Genomic DNA, 14,929 nt, shown 5'->3' with positions numbered 1-14,929 from the left:
TTTCAAATGTGTAATCTAAAACTCCAGGGAAATGTGCTTGTAATGTAAAGCAAAACCAGTATTGAATTATTTAATTCAGGTACACTGTGCATGTTCTTTGCAATGTTTATGCTACGTATTTTCAGAAAAGAATAAGTCTTTAAAAAAATCCCTACCTACTGGCCATGTTCCATTCAAGTGCTGGATTTTGAGAATTTCTCTCAGTCTCTGTCAAAACCCCTCCTTTCCCACTTTCCTTCTCTGGTTTCAACTGATTCCAATAAGCAGTACCGATGTTGATAGATTGAAGATCTATTTGATATTGTCGGTCTTCAACCTCTGATCCAGGGTCTCGAAGAATTCCTAGATTTAGTGCTCTCCTGTAATGTCAAAGAAAGGAAAAGAAATCACCAAAGGTCAAAATCAGACCAATGAGATATTTGTTCAGATCCAAATTAACAAAATGAAGGTACCAATTTCACCATTTTTGTCTCCCTTAAGCATTATTTTCATTTCAAATCTTCAAAAATATGTATCTGCCTCTTTCCTATGGAATTCAATGGGAGATCTGCAAATGAACATATTCCTAAATTTAGCCAGATGTACCAAAGCTGGTATGAGATCAGTGCATCGATTTCATTGCACTTCCAATCAGACCAATATGAGCAGCCTTGTGGGGAAGCAGGACTGATTCATGTCTCCTGAATGGATACAGGATGTCACATTCAAGTCCTCAAAAAGAACAGCTACACACCAGTCTAACCACGAAGTATAACCAACTGTCCCACTGTTCAAATTCATCAAAGAACAAAAATTAAAAAGAACATTCCAAGATGATGGAAAAACAATTCAATCCTTTTACCACTATATTTCAGCACAGAGTTTTTCAAATAAAATTCTTCTAACAAGTGAGAAAAAAGCATTTTTGAGTGAACCACATTCCTGGTGGATTCCTTTAAAGTCTGTGACATTCGATTTTACAAAGTACTTCAGTTTTGAGCTGAGTTTTGGAAACAGTCAGACTCAACTTCAACAAAACATTCAAGAGCTATTAAATGAGTGGGGGCTGCTGAGACCATTCAATTTTACCTGTGACCAGTAACAGTAGAATCTTCTACTGCCATTCATCTTCTGCTAAAAAGCACTGGGAAATACTAAGAAAATTATCTTGCCCTTTCCATACTGGGAAAAATACAGCCTTCTGTGCACTGCTCATTTGATATGATAATAAAAATTCACCATTATATTATTGCTGCTTTTCAAAATGAGGGAGCAAGGGGATCTTAACATTTTTCCCCTTCAATCTATGATCACAGATTGTAGTTTATTTTTATTGATTTCATACATTTGCCTTGAAGCTTAAGCTCCTTATCTGCGTATGACATCCAATCTATTGTTCTGTTCAAGGTCTTGGGCCAATATTATTTAGTATACAGCTGCTATCTTCACAGAGAAATAAAGAGTTCTGCAATTTGTATGAATTTGATGCTAATAATCTAAACATTAATAACTACTAAAGTAGCACATCCCAAACTGCAGACTCAGGAGGACAGATATGCAAACTGTAGGTATGCAATCTGTTTCAGAGTGCAATCCTAGTGCTGCCCAAATCCAAGTAACAGTTGAAACTGCTAATACACTGCCATTGTCACCAATGGAGTATGTTAGCAATTAAGAAAATTAAGTAATTAATCATATGTACCCACAGAGGCATGTGGATGACAGGAAAGCCATTTTGATCAAGTCATTCCTGGTGAGGCAGTGTGATGGCATTGTTCAGTAGTCCCTATAACTTTCTAAGTGCTTAGTAGAAACACACTGAAAATCTGTTATGTCAGTAGTGGTATTTCAAAATTAAATGTGGTTTCTTAAAACTTAAGAATGTGTTTGTCAACTTTCCACACAGAGAGACCTAACCACAACCACTGTGCCTTTTATTATTCTTTCTAAGGCATTATTTCATCAATAAGAATGCAGTTTTTTGGTTTTTTTTTTTTAACCCACCACAGATTATTTATGATCCAATGTATATTTTCATACTTTGTCTAATACAAGTAAATACTGGAATATTTGTGTTGTGAAATATTATTTAAAACACTGAATTACATATTTTGGGAAATTGGCTTGCATATATAAAGCAGAGTATGATACCACGATTGATGTGCATAATGGATTGTTCTCCCCTTTATTTCACAATGAGCATTTCTCATTTCTTCTTTTATGAGCAGCTTGATAACTTGCAGTAGGGTTACCTAGATATTCCTTAGACTCATTCAGCATAACCATGACTTTGGAAACCAAATTCCTCAAGCACAATGTGTCTGTATGTACTAATCTGAAACTGTGACTGCCTTTCTTACCCTCACAAATTTACTTATTTAAACATAAACCACAACAAAATCACTCTTTGGCAAAAATCTTTAGGTGCAGCAAAATAGACAAGGGCATTATTTAAAGACAAGGTATTAGTGTATTGTGTTGCTGGTATCACATTTGTCTGCTGCAACTTTTTTTAATGCACTTTGGGATATTACAGCCTAATATTTTCAGCTTCAATATTTTCATGCTGATATAAAAGTTCATATTTGCATTACCATACTACTAACAATCTCCTATATATAACACAAAACTCTTCTTCTGATCCTTCAGATACACTTTTGAAATCCAAGCATACTGTGTTTCTAGAGATAACCCACTTCAAGAAACACATATTTTACACACACATGTAAAATACAAGGATTAGTAATTAATGCCTTGATGTTTTGATGAAGCTCATTATGGCTTTCAGAAGTTGTATCATGCCAGTTTTATACAAGGATCAAAATATAACCTTTTCCCAAATAAGTTATATATACAGGCATTTACATAAGTCCTCATTTCTAGTTTTCCATATCAACAATTTTCCTAATTATGCCTCCAATTTATTAGTTGTATGCTTCCTAGAAGGACGAAGGTATGTTAAACCACAGCAAACCTGGCCTAATCTTAAGTACACACGCTTTTTATGAACTCTGGACCCTTTAAAATCCCTGAAGCAAATAAATACAGGAAAACAGAGTAAGCCAAATTCATGACTTCTCTATCTCCAGCATAAGTGATGTTTTATCAGCTGAAATGCACTGTAGGGGTTACAACTTTAATTGTTTCCCTGTTCTGAAAACAACTATCTCATCTAATCTTTGGGCAGGTGGTGCAGAATACAACAGTTGGTCAACAATACAGCAAGATCACAAGCAGTCAAAGACAACCATAAACATGTAACAGGAAACACAGGTTTAAAGTTTTTCTTTTTTTAAAAATTGATTTAGTGTGGGTCAGGCTTTTTGTATGTTTATTTAAGAAGCAGATCATGTTGAATCAGTTACTACATGCTGCTGAATAAGCATAATTCTGAGACCCACAATAAAGAAGTTAAATTTATTCACTTACAGCTCCTCTGAGACCTACAAAAAGCTAACCAGCCAGGAAAATGGCAGTTAAAGACTACACATTATGTAATAATTAAGAAATATTCGCAGGCTTTACACACAACAGCTAATTTTTATTAGTACTTACTGCATTTCTGTGTGAACTGATTTCTGCTTCCATGTACAGAGATAACAAACCTATCTACCAAATTTCAATTATTAAAGGTTTTGCCTGGTGGTAAAAGATCCTTCCTATCCTAATTTAAAAAGAAAACAGAAAGTAAGCTTGGATAAATACATAATAACCTATGGCACATATGTAAAAGGACCCCTTCCTCTTCTGCTCAAGCTTGTGAAGTCCCAGGCCAGATGTAGTCTGGAAGTCCCTCACCTATGCATGAGATGTGACTGACCACTGTAGAAATCACAGCAGTATTCATCACTGACCTAGTGCACCTTCACTGCCTTTCCCCAGCCCAATTCAATAACGTTTCCTCCTTGATAAAGCCATTGAATGCATTGTACCAAACAGGGAAACTGAAGCATGTGTTTCTTAGGGACACCATGAACTCCATCTGGAATGAGATGCTACAGGTGTTAAGAAGAGCACAGAACAAAAATGTGGTAAACCGAGAGAATCTATGACAACAACGCTGGCCTTTGAGAATGCTGAGCTTCTATAAGTAAAACCTCAGACAGGAATGAGCTTTTCAACTAAAGGCAACTACTTTTTCTTTTTTTTATATTATACCAAATGGTATAAAAGATGTCTTTTTGTCACAGAAGTTAACACTTGAGCCCTTTGGAGAGAAAGAGAACTTCCCCAACATCACATAAATATAGAGACATGATCTTAGTACTAGAATAAAAAAACACCCTATAGCATGACTTCTTATGATGGTAGTCCTGTATGTGCCTAAATTTGGAATTATTAAAAACACTTATTTGTGAGGAAGATGGAAAGAAGAATGAGTAGTTAAGCAGAAAGAAAAGGAGAGCACAACACTTGGCAAGAGAAGGAATCATAAAATCAGGGCACTAAGGCTGAAATTAAAGAAAAGAAGAATGGTTTAGTGTTGCAAGAAGAGAGAAGGAGACATCTTTAGGCAAGAAGAGAAGATCCTCACATGATCCTGGGTACATATTCTGCCATACTGAGTGATACACACGTCTTCCAGGACAAGGGTAACCTCACCTCTGCTTTCCCATCCTGCAATCTGTCCATAGGGAGACTTGTGGTGTAACAAACAGTGTTTTATGACAGCCAGCATGCTGGAAACAATTTATTTTAGTGTGGATCAGTAGAGCAGGCTTTCAAATGCCATCAGCAGTAAACTCCAATTCTCACTGTTTCTGCCTCTTTTCCCCAGGAACCATGCCACACATGACTGGTTTTATTGGCAGCTGCTCCTTTTCCCCTCTCCAGCTCAGTCTCAGAATAACACAACTACTGTCCCATCTCCGTAATTGCTGGCAGCATACTCTGGACTGGGTACCAGCAATGTTTTATTAAATGAAAATATAAACTGAGTACAGTAAGGCTACTTTGCTTAATGCCTTTATGATTAACAAGTGATACTGTTGATTACAGGAATCTCTTTAACAATGAAAACTGCATTCTGTCTGATTAGCCCTACAGTTGTGATCTGCACAGCCAGATATATCAAAATTATCTACACAAGATAACAGATGGCAGATGTCCTATAAGTCAGGGTGGTTAAAGTGCCTGGGTTCATCTTCATATGTGTAGGAATTTTGTAAAAAGAAAACATCAGTGGTAGCCCGTGAACAAAATAAAAATGACTGACCCCTTCTTAACATTTACATAGTGGACAAATACATCACATCCTAATGCAAAGGAAAATGTTATTAATTGCATTCTAACTGAAAATGTTTTGTAGTCAGCAACACTCATAAATTATAACTTTATAATGATTTGTAGTGTTTATCATTTTTGTACATAGGCATAAATCAGCTGAGAGGTAGATTACTCGTACATTTAGAGTGCTGAAAAAAGAAAAGGCCAGTAACTGAAACATAGGCAAAATTTTCTTCTGATTGACTTCAAACAATTGCTACAGGTACGCAAAAATATAAGTGTAACAAGTAACAAGTCCTCTTTTTCAAATTAATGTTGGATAAATTTCTGACTTCTAGCTCTGTATACCTACAGAGATAAGTACCACTGAGAAGAGAGGAACAGGTGTAAGTGTTAAAAAAAGCTAAAGCAGAGGATACAACAACAAATAGCTATAAAGATCATTAGGTAACACAATGGATTCCATGTGGGAACTCAGTACTTTTAAATCACACACACAAAAAAAAACCAAAACCAAAACCGAAAAAAACCCCCAAACCAAAACATAAAACAACAACAACAAAAAAACCCCCAATTATGGATAAGCATGCCCTAAAACAGGATCCAATACATGAATGCCAAACAGCTTGGTGAAAAAAACCACCTGGGTGTATAGAACAAACCATCGACACTCATTCTCATTTAGAACAGGTAATATAAAAGATTTTAGTTGACTGTTGCTAACATACCTTTTAGTCTCCTCTGTGTCAGAGTCTGGAATAAGGATGAGTTAGATACACGTTTAGAAAATTCAACCATGAAAAAGGTGTTTGAATTCTACTATTTGAATTCACTCCCAACTTCTAGATGCTTCAAGCACAGTCCAGAACCTACTACTATGACAATCATGGCTCCTGACAGAGAGGGACATTAAGAGAAGGTATTCAGGATCTTCAACAAAGCCATCACAGTACTCTACATACAAATACTTCCCCTAAATATGTCCAAGCTAGATATTAAATAGTCACTTTTGAGACATGTAGATGGCATAGTTAGAAACACAAGAGTTATCCCCTCCCTGCTGCTAGACTTTTCTAGTTGTGCAGCAATAACTTTTCTACAGAAAAGAATTATAGTAATAACCAAACTTTTTCTAAAATATCCAAATACACTATTTTCTTTTACTAATATTTTTCAGCACGGCTTTTTCTTGCCAAGCTGAAGCAGACAGGTATTCCCTTACAATTGCTTTGTAGCTTTTTCTTAAAAAGAGACAACACAGAAAAATCCCTCAGTTCTTAAACTAATTGCTTAGAGATGAAAAACTAAAATTACAACCACATTTCTCTAACCACTGTGTGTCCTCTATTTCACCAGTTTCATCAACTGCAACTACTGAGTCATACAGGTATTTATTTAATCCCAAACCATTTTATAAAAGGACTGACATTCATTGAGCTATCATAATGCAAGAGAAGAGAGATTTGAAGACAGAAGAAGAAATCTGATGAATAGAAGTCAATGGTTTGTGCCTATTTTGCATGTGTGGCTGACACCCTCTCAAAAGGAGCAGGAAACACTGTCTTGGTTAGAACTGAGGTGACAAGTCTAACAGGATGCACGGAAGTGCAGAAGAGCAGAGTCTGCAAGGTCTCCATGTGCTGTACACGAGAACCTTTGGGACATGCGTCCCTCTTTGTAAGGCTAGAACATGCCAAAGGAAAACAGGAGAGGCAGGCTTCATTCCTCTTCTCTCTAAACTTGCTTAGTATGTATCTCTAAATGACAAAAACAACCTCTTTGACAGCCTACCAATTTATACTGTGGACATAAAGCCAAAATGATTTTGTGACTATAACTAATTGCATAGAAAACATTTTGAGAGTATTCTGAGAATACAAAGTTATAAAACGTGGATAAAAATTAGTGACTGCTATTTAAAAATCTATATACTACTTATTTATTCTATTTATGTGCCTACTTAAATATTTTTATTTTGAAACCCAATAGATACCTGTATAGAGAAAAAAAAAACCCAATACCGCCTCACACTCATTAATTACAGTGGTGGTGCCAGATGGGTGCTACTATAATTCCATTTACTATTCATTTAGGAAGGCCAGATTTTAGTGAACTGGGCCACACCAAGGTCAGGACTAGTAGCAGGGCACTGATCATATAAAAGCTACTAAACACATGAAAGGAATTACAGCAGATCACACATCAAAAAATTTGGCCCTTTGCTTCCTTCCTTAGTCCCATGGGCAGAAAATTCTCTACATATCCTGTGAGGTGACCAGACAAATAAAGTCTGGTAGTCCTTTGCAGTCCCCTGCTATAAGGGCTGCAGTACAGTAATTGCCTGCAAAGAAGCTGAAGAACTTCTGCAGTGCACTTGTCTTCTGGAGTTGTCTCTGGAACACAGTACCAGTGACCCGATGGCCACAAGGTACAGTATTAGTAAACTATGAAGTAATTCTGGTCTCTCTCAAAAAAAGTGTAAGATGAAACAAAGCTGAAGATTGCAGCTGTGCATTTAGATGTCATCTGTTTAATTAGTTCTATAATTTTATTGTTGAAATTCCTCAGCAAAAATAATAGCATGAGCAAGTCTGAACTTTTAAAAGTCAGTTTTTCATTTTTATACTGTTTAATGTTTAGACAGTTTGAGGAATCTCTTTATACTTTTGAAACATTCACCCAAATTCAGGAAGCATTGTATAAATATACACTTGACAGACTGTATAAATGATAAGTATGCACAATTGCAGTGGAAGGTCTGCATGATATTTTTGGATGCCAAGTGTTCCTTGAAAAAAACAAGTGGAATATAGTTTCCCTAAATAGTGGAAGTTTGGAGAGGGGACTAGTAAAAAAGACAAAATACAATTAACCCAAAGACTTTTATGCTTTTGTTTTGTGGTAGAAATAATTTTATCTCAAAACTTAATGCTGCCTAGCAGTCAAAGGATCTTTCATTTCAGATTTTTAAATATTTTTTGTGTACTTGCTTTACCATATGAGTAAGATAAATAATCTTGTGATTTTCCCATTGTTTTCAGCCTGAATTGCACTTTGGTTTAATTTATAAATCCAGCTAAGTTGTACAATATCTCAGTTTTTCCAGATGTTCTATAAATCCACCTGGAAATACCTAGGTGAAGTTTCACTGAACACAGCCTTCATATTTGATGTGTGGAATTTCTCTAAATGGTGCAATAGAACCTGGTATAAGGAACAGGCTGGAAGGCAAACTGTCCTCAGTGTGTTTCATAAGCTGACGTGGGACAGGATTTCTTTTTTGCTGCTGTGTCAGTATATCAAAATCATACCTGGACATCAATGAAATTGTATCTGAAGCAGAAAAGAACATTACAAACAAATAAATACCAGCTTTTCCTTTTTTTACATTAAACAATGTGTATTAATGCATACTTTCAGCATGTCTATTGCAACTGGTAATGCTTATAGCATGGTCAATACAAGAAACTACTCTAAAACAGGAATAATTAACTTTCCAAGTCAATTCACATTTATCTTTGGCACTGATTACATTAGTTTCTCCCACTTGTATTTTCTTCTTCTTCTTCTTATAGAATCATCATATTCATAATGGCAAGCTGGAACTATTTCTAAAGTACTGTATATGATATTGTAAAATATGTCAATAACACAATATTAAAAATAACCTTCCTTTAATTCTTCTTCCTGAACTCCTGGCACTACTTTGTCTCTTTCAAGTATTAAAAATAACCCTTTAATTCTTCTTCCTGAACTCCTGGCACTACTTTGTCTATTTCAATATCCCTTGAAAACTCTCCTGATATAAAACCACACTCCATAGTAATTATGAAATCATTACCTGTCACGTTAAAGCCAGTACATTTTGTTCCTTAAAACCCCATTAGACTATTAACTGACTACTGGCTCCTCCTAAGTCAGTATGAATCTACACCTAACAAAATTTATTGAAGGGCAGTTTGATTTCTAAATACACATTTGAAGGAGGGCAAAGAGAGAAACAAAAAAGATGCAAATCTACTCAAAATATCCCTGTGTACTCACAATACTGACCATGAAGACTACAGATTCCAGTGTCAGGTAGTTCAGTGACTCCATGGTGCAGCCCAAATATTTAAATGGTGGTGGTTATAAAGAAAACTTAAGAGTTTTATTTTTCTGCCTGGAGCTAAAATAAATTGCAGTGACACTACACAGATACAAACACACACAAAAAAAACCCCACACTGCCCATGTGGGAAACAGCAAATTTCATCATCTGTAGTTTGAGTCCAGTTTAGTAAATAAAATTAGATACACTCTTATGAGCTGCAGTGTGTAAAAAATACAAAACCTGGATTTTAAAAATTATTTTTAGAAAACAACTTCAATAACATTTGCAGTTACATAATATATCAGGCATTTTTTTTACTATGCCAAAAACATGGAAAAATCAACCAATGAAGCTGTCTGAATACAGTGGGTTAAAAAAAGATAAGCCAGAAAATTGAATTCCTCTCTATTTTTCTTGAATACATATATGCACATATTTATACACTTCCAACCTTAAAAAGTTTCAAATTTGCTTTGCAGCTGGATTTGCTCATCTACAAGTTTGTTCCTGTTTCTTGAAAAACTGTCACATACAATGATTAAATAATACTATTGAATAGTTACAAAATTTTGGTTATCAGAAAGAGTTCAAACCTCTTCTCTTCCTATCTTGGAAGTACAGAGCATATCTATTTGTAGATACTCCTGTGTTCTATTTGTACCACCTCCACACCCATTTATTTTTTAGTGCTCAAGAACACACAATACCAAGCCAGAAAACTGGAGTAGCTGTGATTTATGCCAATCATTTACACTGAAACAGAGATGCCTGATATTATCTCTGTATTTTATTACTCTCAATGTGCACTTGTGTTAGCCATTAACATACCAGTGCTGGCCATTGCCTTCTCACAGAAAAAACCAAAACCCTGGCAACAAAAATATCAGTGGGCATGAAAAATGTTTTGAAAGGCTGAAGAATGGTACATTTATCTTTGTGTCCAACAACTAATAAAGCCCATAAGATTACAAACCAACCCTTAAAAAGAAGTGATGGAATTTTTTCTTCTTAAGCAAAAAAAAAAAGAAAAAGAAAAGAAAAAAAAAGAAAATAAAATAAATGCAACATAAACCCACTGTACATGGCTTTTTAATTTCTTTTTTTCTTCTTTTTTCTTTATTGCAGCATAATAAGGTTTAATAGCACAGTAAGACCTTAAACATAACAAACATTAAGTACGACTTTTGACTGTACTTAAGGTGGTTGAGCTAAGTGAAACTGTATTGGAAAAGTCAGTTAAGAGCTAGGAACCATGCTCACTTAAACAGCAAAATTTGAGTTGCTCAGGGTAACAGTAACATGGATTTAATTTTGCCATGGGAGCTTGGAAGAGTATCCCATAGAGAAATATGCTAAAATAACATGTTACTATTCTGTATATTTCTGATAATCCTTTTTGTTAAATAATTGAAAACCAAAGTTGAAATACTTACAAGCATTAAATGAAAGACACTGGCAAACAGTTTTGCAAAAGAAAGAAATCTTCTATCCAAAATGTAGTTTAAGAACTGTGGTATGAATTTGTCATAGATAAAACCCTGTGAGGGACATCAGAGAGCCCACAAGTATTTACGGAATGAACCACAATCTGTATACAGAAGTTAACAAATGTTTCATTACAAACGGGATATGCTTTTCTCAGTAACAGAAGCACACAACTTGCATTACAGTTACCTTGAGATCTTGCTAGAATTAAAAATGCTACAAAGAAAAGAAATCTGCTTTATATGCTATTGGAAAATACTTTTCAACAACAAGCATTTGTTGAAACCAGAGCTGATGGAAATTATATTTACTCACAAACAGTTAAGAAGAAAACTGTACAAAATAACAAGTTTTAAAAGCTCTTCTCAGCTCTTTTAGAATAAATTATTTACTGCAGCCAAGACTTTAGATGTTAATTTTCAGTATATAGGACAGAAAAGCAACCTTGATATATGAATTCGAGCCTACATTTTAAGAATCAGTGAAGTAGAGTCTGGGAAGAAACTCTAAGGAGTTTGTGTAAAGCAAAGGAACATTACTTCAGTAATTCATACAGAGGAACCACTCCAGCTCCTAAGGTGGCATTAATTTCTAAGAACCAGCTAATTATTTTCTCCCATGTTAACAGAAACGCAAACACCTCCCCTCACTCCCCCTGTATTTTACAATAACAGGCACAAGATAAAGCTACTTGTTCAGGAAAAACAAAGATTAAAGGGATGTAACATGAAGAAATGTAAAATCTTCAATAACGTTGCTTTATAACATAAAACATGAAACACAAAACACAACTCATATAAAAAAGTAACTCCATCTTTTGGATTACCTTTTATTTCCCAGTTTTAGCTGAAAAAATTTTCATTACATGAAAGTTGCTGAGTACATAAACTGTGAAAGGTATTCTGGGATTTTTAAATGTTATTTAATGTGCTTTTTCTTTGTCTCTGTGCCCTTTCTTGTTTGCCTTTTTAAACTATTACAGTCTATTTAATAATGTTAGTGCTGAATCTGAGAACTATTTAAAAATTCTTAGTACGCAGTGTCAAACTCTGTGCTGTTTCAAAAGCCCAGATCATCATGGCAGATGAAGCTGATCCAAGCCCAAGCTGATACACACCTATTTGCCAGGGCTAATCCTTGTGTGCTTACACAATAAATAGGCTCAAGATAATAACCTTACTGAAAACAATTGCCTGATGGCCCCAAGACTTTTTCATTTCTTTCAGGTCCCTCAGCCTGTTCCTTATACACAAGTACAAACAGCAACACCATGAAGAAGCAGATTTTAGAAGAGTTCAAATTTGGATTTACAATTTAAATGGGCACAAAACTCACTGCCAAGCAACCATGGATAAAGCAATGTTAAAAAACTGACATGACATTCACCCCACTCTGGGCAACCCCAAGGAAGCCCAGGGCCACACTTTACCCCTTTAGTACCTTCACAGGGCATGATTTGCTTGGATGGGATGGTGAGAAACCTCTCTACTCAAAGAACTCTTCAAACATCTGACATGTTTTCTCTCCCCTGTGGTAAAACAAGCATTGCTTTAGGGAGGAATTAACAGTTTGGAAAATATTTTCAAATGGGAGAAAGGGGCATTATTATAGTTAAGGGAAGCCAACAGTTAGAGACTTGATCTCCATGAAGGGGGTAGATTTCGGTGCTGGTTAAAGAGAAAAAGATATGAGAATTCTGAGGGGTTCAGTCAGAATGTGCAAACATAGAGGGGAAAAAAAAAAGGGAAAAGAAATTATGCTTCCTAGGGAAAAGATGAGAATAACTGCAATAACCTTAGGTCTCAAGAAAAAAACACCCCTACACATAACAAGTATTTAGAATCTTAGGACTAGGAAATATCAAGGCAAGAAATTAGGAAACAAAGCATTCGCATATCTAGACTACAATAAAGAGTTTAAAAGGATTGGAACTAACAGAAAAACCCAAACAATTTGTTTGATTTTATTTTGATTGGCCTTCATCACAGCAGAACTGTAGGGTTTTTTTTGCGAAAAAGAAGAAGGAAAAAACATGTTAAACAGTGTCTGAAACCAGTACAAATGAAAGAAATCCTAATCTCTCCTCCACTCAGTCACCTTAAACCTTTTACAGATTTCAAAACTGAGGCTGCATGAATTCCACATGGCAAGATCTGCATACACCACACAGAAAATACTAAATTATGTTAAAACATTATTTGAGACATCAAGAAGTATCAGAAGACCAAGGAACCTCTGAGTCCAGTCTGCTGTGTTTCTCTAACTTAACCTTGACTTTGCAGAAGATACAGTAGTTAAGATCACACACAGCTGAGAAATCTTTTTATAGCACATGAAGAAAGCAGAGACAGCAATGCCTTTGTGGAAGTTTTACTTTTAAGTTGCTATTTACTTCTGACCTGAAGCTGTTTAGTGATGGCATCATAATAAATGAAAGCAATGGAGTACATGCCACAGTAAATCACATAAAGTACGTAGACGTTGCAGACTCCATTTTGAAGAGATGCATCCTTGATGCCTGGCTCTTACGTTCACAACTAAACTGTCCAACTTGAGAAATTCCTGAACACACAATCCAGTTTAAAGGGAGCCTGGAAACCCACTCCCAATTTAGTTCTAAATCACACAGGATGCAGCTAGTGACAAGAACCCAGTTATGCAAACACCTCAGCCAAGCCAGAAGCAGAAAGGAAGAGCATTGCAGATAAAATATATATTAAGTCCTCAAAACAAAGTTAAAAATAACAATAAATCATTGAGGAAGGTCACTGGTTTTGTATATTAAAATATTTTAATATATGCACTGTTTAAGAATTACTAGACTTCAAAAATGTCTTTATCAATTCTATGTGTTTCAGCTTTGATCTGTTGAAATTAATTGGTTATTCCTTTAATTCATTCTTTAATGATATGTACTTGTTTTTCTTTCCCCTCTAACATATTTAATAAGGTTTCCTTATTAAATATGCAGTCCTGATTAACATATAAAATATATAAAATGCAGTCCTGATTAACAACAAATGGTTGCTTAAATGACAAAATGCCACTGCTCTTTGACAGGGATGTTTCTATGAAGTATATTTCAATTTCATTTCTCTGAGGAATTGCACAAAGAAATTAAAACATATTGTGTAAATCAAGTTCTGTGCTACTCAGTGAAAGAAAAAATATAAAGTGGGTATGTGTATGGAAAACACAGTGATTAAACTTAACAATTAAAGAGAAAAGTAAAGTTGTAAAAATTATTTTCTTATGAAATTATTTTTACTCTTACATTTTAAGGAAATGTATTTTAAATCTATATATTTAGGAAAATTATTTATTTTGAAGATATACATTTGAAGATTTTACTTGAAATTTCACAAGGAAATTTCAAGTAAAAACAAGTTTCAAGGTTAAAGCTGAACATTTTTAAAGCCAAATTCCAAATATAAATTTAGCTTTGAATAGCTTTTGGTATTAGATAATTAGCAAGCCACATTTCTGAAACTAAATGGGCAGTTCCAGCTGTTATTTTACAATTAGTTTCCACTGCGAGTTTTAAATTAATAACTGCTGCAATAGCTTTAAACATGCCAATGCTAATTAGGAGTGGTGTTTGCATGTAATGCTATCCATACATATGAATATTTTGCTGGGCAAAAGGTCTGAGCAGATTTTTTTTTTTTTTGCCTCTCTGCTAAACACAGAAGAAGACAGAAATGTAAAGCAGGAAAAGACTTTACTTCCAAACCCTACTCCAGAGAGTAGTATAGGATTCTTACAGAAGACAAAGATGATATTCCTAAGTCTTTAGACAATTTTATGCTAAAAACCATGTGATCAAGTGCTGTAGCAAAGACAAATATTCAGAAACTGCAATTACTATGAATATTTTGATTTACACCCCAATTCAACAACTACTAATTCTAAAGATTATTACATGCAAAAAGAAACAAGATTGTACATTCAAATTATATGCAGAGAGAATCCTGTTAAAAAAAATTTTCAGAAATAAAATCATCCTCATTCAAAATCTGAAAAAAACTAGTAAATAAATTACGCGAGCAAAATTTCAAAATCTTTGCTGTTACAATTTTTTTTCCTTAACAGAGATAGATGAGAACTTAAAAGGATGCTAACACAATCCCTCTTCACAATTTATAT

General features: G+C 34.8%; 1 protein-coding gene across 7 annotated transcripts in view; it reads right to left on the bottom strand.

The window, feature by feature from the left end:
* VPS13B (vacuolar protein sorting 13 homolog B) overlaps window positions 1-14,929 on the bottom strand; it is a 429,942-nt gene that overhangs the window by 152,511 nt on the left and 262,502 nt on the right. For all 7 annotated transcript variants that reach the window (XM_041413097.1, XM_041413101.1, XM_041413100.1 and 4 more), the window contains one exon: window positions 156-359. In XM_041413097.1, coding sequence (XP_041269031.1) covers window positions 156-359 — 204 coding nt within the window. The remainder of the gene's footprint in view (window positions 1-155; window positions 360-14,929) is intronic.

Source organism: Onychostruthus taczanowskii, unplaced genomic scaffold (genome assembly GCF_017590055.1).
Source record: "Onychostruthus taczanowskii isolate IOZ18803 unplaced genomic scaffold, ASM1759005v1 scaffold4, whole genome shotgun sequence".
Classification (NCBI taxonomy): Eukaryota; Metazoa; Chordata; class Aves; order Passeriformes; family Passeridae; genus Onychostruthus; species Onychostruthus taczanowskii.
Note: the sequence above shows the minus strand (reverse complement) of the source record. Positions and strands in the feature narration are given on the sequence as shown.